The sequence below is a fragment of the Hevea brasiliensis genome, chromosome 7, assembly GCF_030052815.1.
Source record: "Hevea brasiliensis isolate MT/VB/25A 57/8 chromosome 7, ASM3005281v1, whole genome shotgun sequence".
Classification (NCBI taxonomy): domain Eukaryota; kingdom Viridiplantae; phylum Streptophyta; class Magnoliopsida; order Malpighiales; family Euphorbiaceae; genus Hevea; species Hevea brasiliensis.
The window spans coordinates 85,768,374-85,782,651 of NC_079499.1; the positions used below are offsets into that span (position 1 = coordinate 85,768,374).

Genomic DNA, 14,278 nt, shown 5'->3' on the forward strand with positions numbered 1-14,278 from the left:
GTAATTGTTAAAATGAGCACAATATTAATATTTTAAAAAAATTATAAAGATAACAATTTTTCACTTAGCCAAAGAGTAATTCTAAAATAAATAGGTAAACTATAAGTAAGGAATATTTGTTTATAACTTTTAACTTATTTTAAGTAATTTTTTTAACTTATACTAAACACCAATTTATTTAAAAAAAAAAATTACATATCCCTTTATTCAAACCCTCAATATGTGAATCGAATTTTATTATATTTGATTTGGGACACCATTAAAAGTTAAATTGGCAAGTAGGGTCATGCAAATGGTGAATTTAACACTAGTGCCTCATTGCAATCTCCAAATATTGACTATGTGAAATTTGGTTTAATAATACTTGAGTCATTTACTAGGCCTTGAAATTTTGAATTTGAGTTTCAATCCAAGATAAATGAAAAGAGACATAATTGAAATCATTTATAAGGAGGAAAAAAAAAATTAACTGCATTATATATTATGGCAGCTAGAGGATGACAAAAAAATTGTAATGTGCGTCCCTCGATCCATTTTCTGCATGAAGTAATTGCATGATAGCTAATGTTCTCATAATACAGTTATTCATGGTTTGGTAATATTGGAAGAAAAGAAAGCTACATAATTAGTTTATTTTAAACAATTAATAGGGCTAAGTCTATATATGATGCTTATTGCCACTAGGAAATATGAATACTATTCTCTCTTTCTTTCTTTCTTTCTTTCAAGTCCTAGTTCGACAAGATAACAACCACAAAAGAGAGATGAAACAAATGCAATAATGGAGCTTAAAAGGCACTCATACTTTGCCCCCACTACTCCCTTCCCCTTTTATCAAAAAACAAAAAAGCCACAATTTTTAAAGGTATCAGCTTTCCGGTCTCAACAGGAATATGCATGGATCTCTAATTCCTTCACCTCTTCAATGGTTATCTAACCATAACTTTTAGCCCCCATCATGCCACTCAATGCCCTCCTTTTCCTTCCTGCAAAGTTTCCCAATACTAAAATGACCTCCATATCATTATTACTAAAATTAATTTCTATTGAGACCGAAAACACGCGACACTTGCAATTACTGTAACATATCAGAATCAAATCCATCCATTGATTGATGATGGGTGGCATATGGCTTGTTGTACACCAACCCCAAGAAAGTCTCTAGTTTGCCCTCCTGTAGCATCTTGATGGTCGCTCCGTGTTTTCTGGCGTTTGGTTGTTGGGTACGTTTGCAGCTCATTCAAGCTGGAAATATCATTCCCTGATGAGTTTTCCACTTCACTTGGGAGATTTGTAGTGCAGGTGCTTATTGGGTTTGAACCTAATAATCCGCAGAACTTGTTTTCTTCGTGATGAAATTGACTGTTATTACTACTGCACTTTAACCCAAAACTCCCAAGAAATGATGGGTCAGTTGAAGTTGCACCAATTTGAGCTGCTTTTAGAAGTAATGCTGTGGCTGACATATTTGCTGCTGAAGTGGTTTGGTACGACTGTTGTTGGGTGCTATATAAGGAAGGAACACTTACTAGTTGAACTGCTGTAGCTTCTTTAACGTTGTTTAATGGAAGTGTATTAGTGCTTGTTAACTCTTCATGAGCATTACTTGAAGAAAGCTTATTTCCAAAAAGCGGCCAGTTTAACTGATAATGGTGAGATGGTGAAGGATTTGAGGATGAAACAAGATGAGATGGTGAAGGATTTGAGGATGAAACAAGAGGGTTACAAAATATTCCTCCTGATGAACCCATAGACCCAAGTTGGTGAATCTCTTGGATACTATTGTTGCCTATTACTTCATGATGATCAACTGGGGGTCCTTGGCTCACCCACAAGGAGAGTCCCCTTCTTGTTTGGTCTATTGTCAGGTCATTGCTTGAGATTGGCTTGAAAATAGACGAGAAATGCGGTTCCATGTTAGGCCTTGTTGGGGTTCCCATAAGATGATGATAGTTGAAGCTTGTGGCAGCTGCAGCTAAGCTGTTTATGCTAGCTGCTGCATTTACTCTTGCTGTTTCTTCAGCTAAGGCATCGCAAAATGCCCTGTGAGTGATGAAGCTATCTCTCCTGCCCACAGGAAATTAAAAAAAAATTAAAAAAAAAAAGTTATTCAGAAATTTAATTAACTAAACAAGATTTAATTATTTGACATTTTCAAGATTAAGCAGAATAACACTGATGTGGGTATAGGTCATAAAAGGTGTACACTAAAAATTCCAAGATAAATAACAAGTATAAATCATTGTCTGAAAGAAATATTTTTCAGACTATATGGGAATGAACAAAATTGTCTTTCTGCCTATCTCTTTGCCTTGACTACATCAAGTTCCTTTTCTCTGTCTTCTCGAGAACAGAGAGAAAAGAGGCACACAAGCAAAGATATCACAACCACAAAAATCACTTTCTTCTTTGAGTTGTTTGATAATTTCTGTTGTCATGAAAAAAAGTGATTGATTCTCTGTATTATATATATATCTATCACACAAACATATTACAATCACAGGGAACACTTTCGTGCTTTATTATCTTGCTATAGCTACTTTAGCCCCTCCTTCATTGTTATCTTCTTTTAGGCCTTGTTAACTATATTAGCAGAGAATTAAATTCCAGTATCAACATCACTATAAATTCTTGAAAAATGAAATTCTTGGCTAGCTATATTTACAATATACCTACCGAGAAAATAGAGTTCCACAATCGCATTTGTACTCCCTAGTGCCACAGGTTTTTGAGTGTGCTTTCCAATCAGATTGTACAGCATATCTCTTTGAACACTTCTCGCACTTCCATTTCTTCTCCCCATGTTTTCTGCAGAAGTGCTTCTTTATACCAGTTAGGTCTCCAAGAGCCCTAGAAGGGTGGTGATGGACACAAGTCTTTTCTGGGCAGACGTAGACTCGTTTTCTTGCTTCTTTAGTAGTCCTCTGCTTTAGCTTCCACGGAAGGTTGTGTCCACGGCGATGAAGTTGTAGATTCTGATCTCTTTGGAAGCCTTTGCCACATATTTCACACAAGAATCTGTTGGTGGCCATGAGAGTTTTTGGTGACAAGGCTACGACTTCGGCTTCAGGATCTGTATATAGAATTAGTATATCCCATTAAATATGCGGGATTAAATCTTGAAAAAAAAAATGAATAACTTTGAATATACTCGTGGTCACCATAAAAGAGAGAAGAGAAGAGAGACAGAAAGAATAATATAGCATGACAAAGGAGAAGATTAATCATGAAGATAAGCGAGAGCTTGCCTGGGGTTCCCGGGAGGTTTCTCTTCTTCTTAACAGCAGGAGGATTAGATCCACCAACCGGGTTTTGAACAAAATCATTACTTGAGATTGCTTCTTCAGCCATCTTCTCTAACATGTCAAAAAGCAAGGTTTCTCTTTTCTCAGTTGACTTGGCTCAAAAAAATTCAGCTGTATGAAAGAGCCCCAGAGAAAGAAAGTCTCATCAAAGAGGAGTTATATATTAGAAGTGTAATTAAGAGAAAACCCAAAGAGAAAAGATACTTTGTTATGGGTCTGAACCCTAATAACATAAGCAGATATATACAAAGATTTTGATCGATCCCTCTCTCTCTCTCTCTCTCTCTCTCTCTCTCTCTCTCTCTCTCTCTCTCTAATATGATAGAGTCATTTTAATTACTTTGCTTTTTTGGCTAGGTGGAATAGAATAATAAAAATTTTTGGGCAGAGGAGGGAGAGAGCGAAGAAGGCCAAAAACCAAAGGTGCATGATGACACATATGATGAGGTTGGGAAAGCTAGTCTCTATGCCTTTTCTACTTGGAATGATTATCCCATAATTTGTTTGCCTTTTGTTCTCCTATTTTTCTAATAAATCAATCTACCATATTAAAATATTATAAATTGCTAATTAATTTATATATGCAAGAACCCTTTTGAAAATATTAGTATGCAAGACTACCTACCTAGGTTATCCTATATATATATATGCTCAAAAGCAAGTAGATTCAATTGTTTTCTTTATCTTTAATTAATTATTACTAACCATTTAGCCATGTAATTAACCAAAATGATCTGATTAATTGTATAGTTAAAACTAAAGGGTAACATGCATATGCTTGAATATTTGGCATCCCTACAATAGGCCATAACCCCATGGACGACTATTGAACACCTAACTCAATACCCCACACAAAGTCATGCAACTCTTCAAGGAGAAATTAACTAGGTGCTGTCTCCAAATTTGAAGTTTGGTGGTGGTGGCGGTTCCCTACCCCAGGAAGTGCAAGAATTTTGCATTTAAAACATAGTATCATGAAAATGCTAGTGATTTAGTGGTTGCGTGTCCACTTTTCATTGATCCCTTCAAGAAAAATGAAAATGCTATATGTTCATGATAGGATGAAAAAAAAAAAAAAAAAAGCAGTGGCATTGATTATATATTATGTTGTTGGTTTTTTTGTCAAAAAAGATGAGTTAGCATGTCAGAGTTTGAGTGTGACTGGCTTCAGACACCCCTCCACTCAAAACTCTCTCTTTTAACCTCATTTTCCACAAAAGTAATTAAAAATCTTTATCTTCATTTTGGTTTCCTCCTTTGTCAAAGTCTAAAGCTAGCTTATTAGTCTTTTTCCAAAGAAGATATATGATCTCTACAACAAATGGATATCATGCACAGGCTATTCAATTTTCTTATGTTATTGCTTTCATGTTTGATGAAAATCTTCTTGGTCATTTTGCAAATCTGCCATGCACGTGCATCCATACCATGCACGTGCCCAACTGTCAAGGAAGGTAAAATCCAAAGGAAACGACGAAAGTTACACATAAAAGGGAATAATCGTCCTAATGACAGTAGGAACATGACATTCCCCTGTTCATCAAGTTCACTAGATATGTTACCCACTTGCCCTTCTATTTTTGTTGCCTACTTCTATTTTTCTTTTTATTTTCCTTATTATTTATATTGGGTTTTTGTTATAAACCATTAAGTAATACAATCACATAATTTAATATTGTTTTCTGGTAAAGAAAAGAAAATTAACCATCAAGGGTTTGTTTAATTAATTAAATATATGTACACATTAAGACAGCCAGCTGACAAAGGCAGTGAATTTTTGGAAGTATGAGCAGTCGTCTCCTTGTGGGCTGACTTCCTGCTGACATTAATCATAATCTAATGATGTTTTTGCTTTCTAAGTTAGTTTATTATGTAATCTTTGGATTTTAGCTGTTGAACTCAAGCAGCCTCAGAATATTCTCTCCTTCTCTCTCTCTCTCTCTCTCTCTCTCTCTCTCTCTCTCTCTCTCTCTCTCTCTCTAAGGCTTCAACTTTCAATGTCTTATGGGATTCTTATATATACTAACCGCACATCAAAGTTTTACTCTCTCTCTCTCTTTTGGAGATATTGAAATGCATAAATAAAAGGAAAATTTTATATCTAATTAATTTAATTAGAAACAATTTGATACTATAGATATGTAATTAATAGGCATTTGAAATATATATATATATATAGAAGGGTTTAGGGAAATCAAAATGTTGTCACCAAGAGTATGTTTGTTTCTTTGCTTGTCTATTACTTTGAAAAATGCCTATATTATTAGTTTATAATTGTTTGTGCAATTCAAAGAAATCCTCACAAGCTTATGTTTCTTGATGGATTACATGGATAAATCCCCTGAAAACATAGTCATGTGATTTCATTCCATTCCATTTTTCATATTTATTTTTTATTGATCAAGTTATTTCTCTATATTTATTTTATGGTCTATAAAAAATTAATATCTTCAAAATTATATAACTGCCTTTCTTAATAATATTTTTTCTAAATATTGAACTGGAGTTCTACTCTTAAGAGCGTAATGAGTGTTATCACTGTACTCAACATTGATTAATATTTTTTATATTTATTTAATTTTTAAAATTGAATAGGATGAAAGAGATTATAATATTGTGGATTTAACTTAATTAATTATGTTACAATAAATAGATAACTTTCCATTTTGAAATTACAAGTGGAAATTAAAGGGTTTACTTGTAATCTGAAATCTTTTGTAATGAAGGTAAGATTGATTATAGTTCAGATGAACAAGTAATATCCCAAAAGGGAGAGCAGATTTTGGATCTAGGAATCCTACAGAAACTCACATGCTATGGCTCTATCAAAAGCTAGAGAATATATGCCTTTTTGCAAACCATGTTATTTCTCTTTTTTTTTTTTTTTCTCCTTTTTCTTTATATAACTTTCTTTTTCTTATTTGTGATACGCATGTACATTGCAGTGGAAGGCTCATTAAATCTAATCCAACCAACTTTAAACACATAAAAAAGAAAAGAAAGTTGATGTGAATATTCTTTGAAGGTATTTCTCTTTTCCTCCCCATTATTTTCCTCCTAATTTCCCAAACTGACAAGGCTGCTGATATACATGAAAGCTGCTAATATATATGGATTCCACGTATTTGTATCTTGAGTCCATAATAGATCATGTCTATTTTACTGAATTTTTATTTGGTGCAACCATTGTACATACAATGGTTTAATTATAATCATTGATCATGGTAGAACCCATCACAATCAATAATTATAATGAAATCGTTATACATACATCTATTTCATTAAATAATTTTTCCTATTCTACCATATAATTAACTCCCAATTGCAAATTATCTGAAAGGTCTCCACTGAACTAATCAAAATCTTCTAATAGGTACCATGCATGACTCTTTAATTATGGTCATTATCTGCAGTTGGAGCTAATTCTGATATAAAGTATTGTATAATATATATATATATATACACCCCACTTTGAAAAACTTCAGTATCTGGGCATTCCACCTAGGTCTCATAATATGCAGGTGATGAAGATGAAGGACAACTTGCCTAGCGAAAAAAGGTAGCACATACAATTTCGTCCCTTAATGTGTTAGTGATAGTATCTATAAGCATTTTGGATATGGAAGAAGACAAATTGTTTTCCCTGAATAATTCAATCTTCACATACCCACACATTATAGAGCTTAATTATGAAGAGACTAAAGTATGGAAATGTCACCTAGTGGGTGATAATGGCTTCTTTTTTTTGTTTTTACTTGTGTATATATTGACCAAGCCATTAACCCATCCTCCTCAGTCCTCCCCTATATATATATATATATATGATCCCTTTCATACTTTTGGTCAAATTGAAAAGATATATAAACAAAGTAGCTAGGAGTAGCTGTCATTTGTTGACTGTGATTGTGAAAGAGGGGAAACTTATTTAGTTTATCATTATTTAAGATATAAATATGTAGATTTTATCTATTTAATATGTAGGTCTTAATTATTATATATAATGTGTCTTGGATTCATGATAAACTAGGTTTAGTGATGCAAACTCCTCCAGACTTGTTAAAGAATCCAATACCAATATTTGATTCAATCACACGAAAGCTCAATATTAAATTCTTCTAATAAAATTACTTAAGCTAATATCAACAATATGATAGAAAATTAAGTAATATTCAATAGAAAATTAAAGGATCCATAACCCAATGATAGAAAACTATAAATATTAAATTAAAATTTAGCAAGGAGATTAATGATATGAATCTACTTAACTCCATCTTAAAAGTCAACTTGTAAGGGGAGGGTTGGAAACTCATATATATAACACTCAAGACTTCTCTTCCTAAACCATGTATATATGGATAACCATCCCCTTACAAGTTGGCATTTAAGGTAACATTAGGCAAGTTCATGTTATTTGATATCAAAGTCTCATCTTGTCTGGTAAGTGGGCCATGATCCCAGTTCTCTGTATGATAATGCACAATTTACAAAGGTTGAGAATGCCGCGTGCCACATCAGCAAAGGAGTCTTGGGTGTTTTATATATATATATTTGTAACATTTACCTTAAAAATTAGCTTTTAAAGTGGAGTTATGCAGATTTATGTCATTTAAGTAAGAATTCCCTATAAATGAGTATATTAGAGAAGAAACACTTTATTTTAAAAAATTAATAAAAGTGTGCTTGAATATATTTTTATATGATCATTTGTAATGAAATAATATTTTGATTTTTGCTACTTACAGCATAGATTATTTTCGGTTAGAGTAGAAACTTAATTAATAAATGTCGATTTAATTTCATATTAGTCTCCCTATCCAAATTGTCCCAAAATTGAATTGAAAATATCTATTACACACAATGTTCTATATATTACATTATTACATTTAGACACAACGGTTTCGATTTATATTGAAATCGTGTAATTTTGAGTCTATTTTTAAGCGAATCCAATCAAATCATTTTGAATTACGGTTTTATTTTAAGTATTCATTAAGTTACTATTTGGAAAAAATTTTTATCAATTTGCGATATGTATGTCATTTTGAATTAAATTGTTATTTTAAAAAAACTAATTTATTTATTAGTTAAAATTTGAGTTCTTCAAGTCAAATCTAAAGATATTAATTTCAAATAATCATTTAGATTTAAATCATTTCAAGTTGAATACAAATTCATTTGCTATCTCTAATTACCCTCTTTTATGAATAGACAATTAATTAATGGATTAAAGCTCAATTATACTCCTATAGTTATTTGGGAAAGTTTAATTTAGCTCTTTTTAACTTTTTATCCAATTTAATTTAAAATTTTCAATTTAAGTTTAATTTAGCTCAAAAATTAAGAATATCAAGAAATTTAGTTTCTTAATTTTTGGACTTAAATCAAGAAATGAAGAAATTTAGACATAAAATCAGGAAAGTGAACTTTTTAATTTTTTATTTAAATAAAAAAAATCAAGAAATTTAACCCATAAATTTAAAGTTTTGAGCTTAATTGAGCTTAAATTTAAATTTTTGGGCTAAATTAAACAAAAAATTAAAAATGAGCTAAATTAAACTTCCCTGATAAGTAGAGGGAGCTAAATTAAACATTTTGCCATTAATTAATTTAGGTTGTAAGAAGCAATATTCTAGCTCTGTTGAAAAATAAATTAAAATATCAAGAGCTGCCTTTTTCTAAGCTAGCTCAAGCAATGGATATCCTCCGAGAAACATTGAAAGAGACCACCACTACATGCTCAATCAACCAAATGATAATGTACCCATTCAAAAATACCATATATAATAAGATGATTAAAGCTTCTCTTTTTGACACGGGAAATTAAAGCAAAGCTAAATTAAAGCACATCCCACTCTCTCTCTCTCTCTCTCTCTCTCTCTCTCTCTCTCTCTCATGGAATATATGGTCCCTACTTGTTCTCTTAAATGGGAAACTAGCATACCTATTCTTGATTCACCTTTAAGTGTACGTTTGTGTTTGAGGGAGAGAGAGACACCATATAATGCCCAAATCAAAGAATTAAGTATTCATATTCAAAACATAATCACAATTAAGTATTAAGAAGAAACAAGGTATTGGGTCTCCATCAAATTCTTGATGAGCACTTAAATTCCACTAAGAAAAAAGAAGTTCAATATGTAATATATGTTGATAAGGATTTGCGATGGTGATTATCCATCGTTAATCATTGTTATATTATTGCATATTCATTTACACAAAGAAGCAAAATAAGAAAAGACAAGAACTTGTTCAAAGTGTATTCACTAGCTAATTCAAACATTCAAAAGCAGTGCCATGCATCTTCCACTCTTTGATCACTACAATTATTCCAACAAGAAAAGCATGCAATGATTAGAGAAATTGATTAAGAAAAGTAATATTTGTTTATCTTTATTAATTAGTAGTGCCCATAATTTGATGTTGGTTATATCCTAAATATTTGGATTTATAATGATAGGATTAATATTGGTGAAAGGTTCGTTTAATTTGGAATTAAAATTTATAATCGAGTCAAGTTTAAAGATTATTAGTTTACCAGTTTCAGGTTTCCTATTCTTTAATGGCTATAAGAGAGTGACAAGCTAGAACTATGCCAAGCCTTCCCTCATCCAGCATCTCCATGGCTCTGGTATTCTCTAAATCATTGTATTTGATTCCTTCGGCCTTGCTTGAGATCCTATGTTGATGTTTTTTTGGGGCCTTTTCTTGAACTGTTTTTGGCCATGCATGGCTCCCTTTGTGCTCCTTGTGATTTCAGCGTCTTCTTGAGACCAGTTGGCTTGACGTGACTGGCGGCATTGCATCTCTTTTATTTGTGGGATTCCCTTTTTTAGAGTCGAATCTCCATCTAACTAGGGTTGTTCATTGTATGGGCTTTAGGCCTTTTCTTTTGGGTTGAGCGTAGGCTGCCGGTGAGGATATTACTGTATTAAGCCATGGCTGTATTCTCTTTCTGATTATTAATGAAATTTACTTTTGACAAAAAAGATTTGAACTCGAATATTTATTATTTCAATTATATGGTCTGCGTATATGCAAGAATTTGAAGTATATCAAGTGAAATGGAATAATTGAGCATTAGATAAAGGCATAAATAAAAAGAAAAAGAAAAAGAAAAAAGGAAAAGTGAATATATAATTTACAGCTTGATGTGTTCATAAAAGATCATAAATAGCTACATGTAGGTCAGTTGTGCACAGTTTAATTAGTCACTTGTGATTGAAATAGAATATTAGTAAAAGATTCAGATTATTTGCTTTCTAATTAACATGCTTTATCATGCAACCCAACAAATGAAAGAAAACTAATAAATTAATTAATTAAGTAGTAGGCTTTGGCATGCTTATAATTAATTAAGTCTTATTGAAATGCATAATGTATCACATTAGTTGCCACAGCATCCATTACCATTCTAAACCCACTTGCATATGCTATCTGTGTGCTGCTATACCCCATTACCACTTATGTTGTCCTTTTAATTTATTTTCAAATCCTAATTCTTCAGTTATAACTTGCCTATTAAATTTTATATGTATTTTTATGGATTTAAATTTTAATCCTACATTGTAATGTAAAATGAAATATCTTATGAAAATTGATAGTGCTAATAAATTTATCTTTTTTAAGAGTATTATTATAGTTAGGATTAATTTATGGGGGGATTAGGGTTTAAAGAGTTTTATAAGATTTCATCTTATTGCTTTCATTATAATAAATTTTTTCTTTTATATCTTGTTCATAGACGTTAATTTTATAGTCAAATAAAATAAATTTTGTATTTTTTTTTCCTTTTCTCTTTACTACGATTAGGTTTGTGTGTCTGTTATAACATCTTCTTTAACTGTTGATCCTCTCTACAAATTTTTAATCATATATTGAAGTCAAATTAATTATCAACCCTAAGTAGCAATATTCATCTTTCAACCTTATCCATGTGAAATTAATTGACCTTGAATCCTAATTGGAGGATATATGTACATATGTGTGTGTGTGTATATATATATACCGCTTGAATGCTTTTCTTTCTAAAATGAATGAGCAAGTACATCTATATATCCTATGGATGGCAAGGGGTAGGGTACTCACAAAAATTACCATATTCGAATCTAATTAATATTTTCACAATTTGAACTCGTCTTAAACCTAATTAAAATTCTTAACTGCCCAAACCTGTCATAAATCCAATTATTATTATTCAAAAAAAACTCTTACCTGTTTAATTTTATATATTTTAATTAATAATATACATAAAAAAATTATTTTAATTAATAATTTATATTTTAAAAATTTAATAATTCCATAAAATATTTAAGTTCTATTTTATATAAAATAAAATATATAAAAATATATAATTATTATATAAAAAACATATATTTTATATTTAATTGACTATTTATATAAACGGTTTAGATAATGGATACTCAACATATAAAATTTGAACTCGTCACGTGTATTATTTTTCAAATTCGAAACCATACCAAACCCAATTACGTATTATCCAAATTCGTTTTATTAGGATTCGATCAGATCAGGTACCTGCAAAAACCTGATCCATTACATTCCTAATAAATCCTAGTTGATTTTTTTTTATATAAATTTATGAATTATTAAAAACCACATTTAATATTATCATAACAAATATTAGTTAATATTTTGAGAACTAAAGAAAGAATAACATGAAATAACAAGTCATAATGTTCAAAGATCTACCAGTCCTTGTATTGTTGCACAAGGTTATAATATACACATATTTTTAAAAATCAATGTAAAATTGGAATGGGATATCTAAACCCATCTCCTTCTCACTATACTTGATGGAATAAGAATAATTCTCCATTCAGTTTGGAGAAAATTGCATAATAAGAGGTAATAAGAGGGTGTTATAAGCTTGTAAAACAACTTATTGTAAATTATAAAAATAAGTTTACCTATTTATTTATAACATTTTTTAAGTTTATAAGTTAAAAAAAATAATAAAAATTAGAGATCAACTTTTTATTTTGATACTTATAAATTAGTTTGACTAAGAGGGTATTTCTCTTAATAAGTTTTAAAAATAGACTAACCTGTTTATTTATAATGATTTGTAAACTTATAAGTTGAGTTTGTAAGCTAAAAAAAATAAGCTAGGAGGACCCAACTTTTAATGTAAGTCATATGTTTATAAACTAATTATTTGATTAAATATTTTACTATATCATCCTCATTTAATTTTTAAAATTTTATCATAAATCTTATTTAATATCCTTTTTAGTTATTTTAAAAATAAACGTACTTATAAGTTATTTTTTACTAAATATATTAACTACTTATTAGTCAATTATAAATATTTTAATCAAACATGTAACTGTTTAAAATTTTAAATACTTATAAACTAAAATTAACTAGGTGCTTTATAAGCTAATTTTCATCAGTTAAGCCAAATATCCTTTTAATAAGGTGTTTGTTTTAACTTATAAGTTAGTTAAACCAGTTTATAAGCTATAATTTTAAGTTGACCTGTTTGTTTAAAACATTTTTAGAGCTTATAAGTTGTGCTTATAAGTAATTAAAAAAAAAAAAGCTGGAGGAGAGGAGTTTTTCATTTTGGTACCCTCAATTAATTTTATAATTTACTATATATCCTAATGTATTTATTCGCATATTCATGTTAAAAAATTTGTTTCCTGCAATAATTTAAATAAATTTTTTACATTACTTTTAATAAATTAGAAAATTATTTTTATTAATTTTAATAAAATATTTGTTTATTTAATTTAAAATTAAATTATTGTAATATGATTGAAATATATTTTGATAATTATAATAAAACATTGACTTAATATAATTTATTGTTTGAGAAAATAATTTATATCCCTTTTAGTCATTTTGATAATGTATTTAAACTATTTTTTAATCAAATGCGTCAACTGTTTATCAGCTACTCATAAATATTTTAACCAAATATGTAACTGTTTAAAATTTTAAATGTTTATAAATTCAAATTAGCTTATAAGCATAAGCCAACCAAGCACCCTTTAAATATATCTTATCATGTTATTAGCATTTAATTTTTAAAATTTCATATTTCATTTAATATCATTTTTAGTATGGGTTAATTGCCAAAAAAAACCCTATATTTGACAATTTTTACAATTAAACCCTGAAGTTTGTATAATTATCAATTAAACCTCATGTTTGATTGATGTCTTAAGTTGATCTGACCATCAAAAAATTGTTAGTATACTTAATAAGAATTTCATATCAGTTACCATATCATCATTGTAGAAGCCACATCAAAAACCCCAAAATTAATGTTAATTACCAAAAAACTATGAAATTTGCTAACTTTTTAATTAAACCCTGAAATTTATATAATTATCAATTAAACTCTTACGTTTGATTGATCTCTCAAATTGATTTTGCAGTCAATAAACTATTAGTATATTTCAATGAATAAAAAATTACAAGTCAAATTTTGTTATACTTTTTGCCTTTGTCAATACTTCAACTCTGCTCGACAAATCATTATTTAATTTATAATTTTATCACACTATTTACTAAGTTGCATCCATTTCTTAGTTATTTTGTTATTAAATTTCTCCTTCTCCTTAACAACATTTCTTTACTGAAGCAAATGTGTCAGTATCTCGTTCTCCAGGCCATTATAAGGTGGATCAAACTACTGGCAAAAAGAACAATCATTCTCCTTAATCAACTATTAATTAATATCAGCTATCAACAAACTTACAAAGCGCAGCTCGCAATCAAAATAGTCAAAATAAAAGCCATTGCATTTACTTTCCAAGCATCACATAATAACGATTTATTGACAATCGGGTTAATTTGATACATTAATCAAATGTGAGGGTAATTAGCAATTATGCAAACTTTAGGTTTTAATTACAAAAATTAGCAAATATCATGGTTTTTTTTTTTTATAATTAATCCTAATTTAGAGTTTTTGACGTGGTTTCTATAATGATGATATGATA

General features: G+C 29.7%; 1 protein-coding gene across 2 annotated transcripts; it reads right to left on the minus strand.

Annotated features, from left to right (window-relative positions):
• Window positions 1–555: 555 nt before the first annotated feature.
• Window positions 556–3,582, minus strand: LOC110668021 (zinc finger protein NUTCRACKER). 2 transcript variants are annotated; one of them, XM_058150137.1, is made up of 4 exons: window positions 3,249–3,581; window positions 2,677–3,073; window positions 1,686–2,067; window positions 556–1,652 (listed from the first exon to the last, which is right to left on the minus strand). In XM_058150137.1, exons 1-4 carry the CDS (start codon window positions 3,361–3,363, stop codon window positions 1,095–1,097), a joined length of 1,452 nt encoding a protein of 483 aa, XP_058006120.1. In that variant the 5' UTR covers window positions 3,364–3,581; the 3' UTR covers window positions 556–1,094. The 2 variants fall into 2 exon arrangements, with proteins under 2 accessions (XP_058006120.1, XP_021684740.2); XM_021829048.2 differs by having other exon boundaries at window positions 556–2,067; window positions 3,249–3,582.
• Window positions 3,583–14,278: the final 10,696 nt, after the last annotated feature.

What these genes read in the sequence shown, in the direction of transcription:
- LOC110668021 (XM_021829048.2), bottom strand. Translation starts at nt 3,363, where the DNA reads ATGTTAGAGAAGATGGCTGAAGAAGCAATCTCAAGTAATGATTTTGTT. An exon ending in AAACCTCCCGGGAACCCCAG is followed by an intron (nt 3,074 to 3,248) that starts GCAAGCTCTCGC and finishes TTCTATATACAG; the next exon opens with ATCCTGAAGCCGAAGTCGTA. An exon ending in TGTGGAACTCTATTTTCTCG is followed by an intron (nt 2,068 to 2,676) that starts GTAGGTATATTG and finishes TCCTGTGGGCAG; the next exon opens with GAGAGATAGCTTCATCACTC.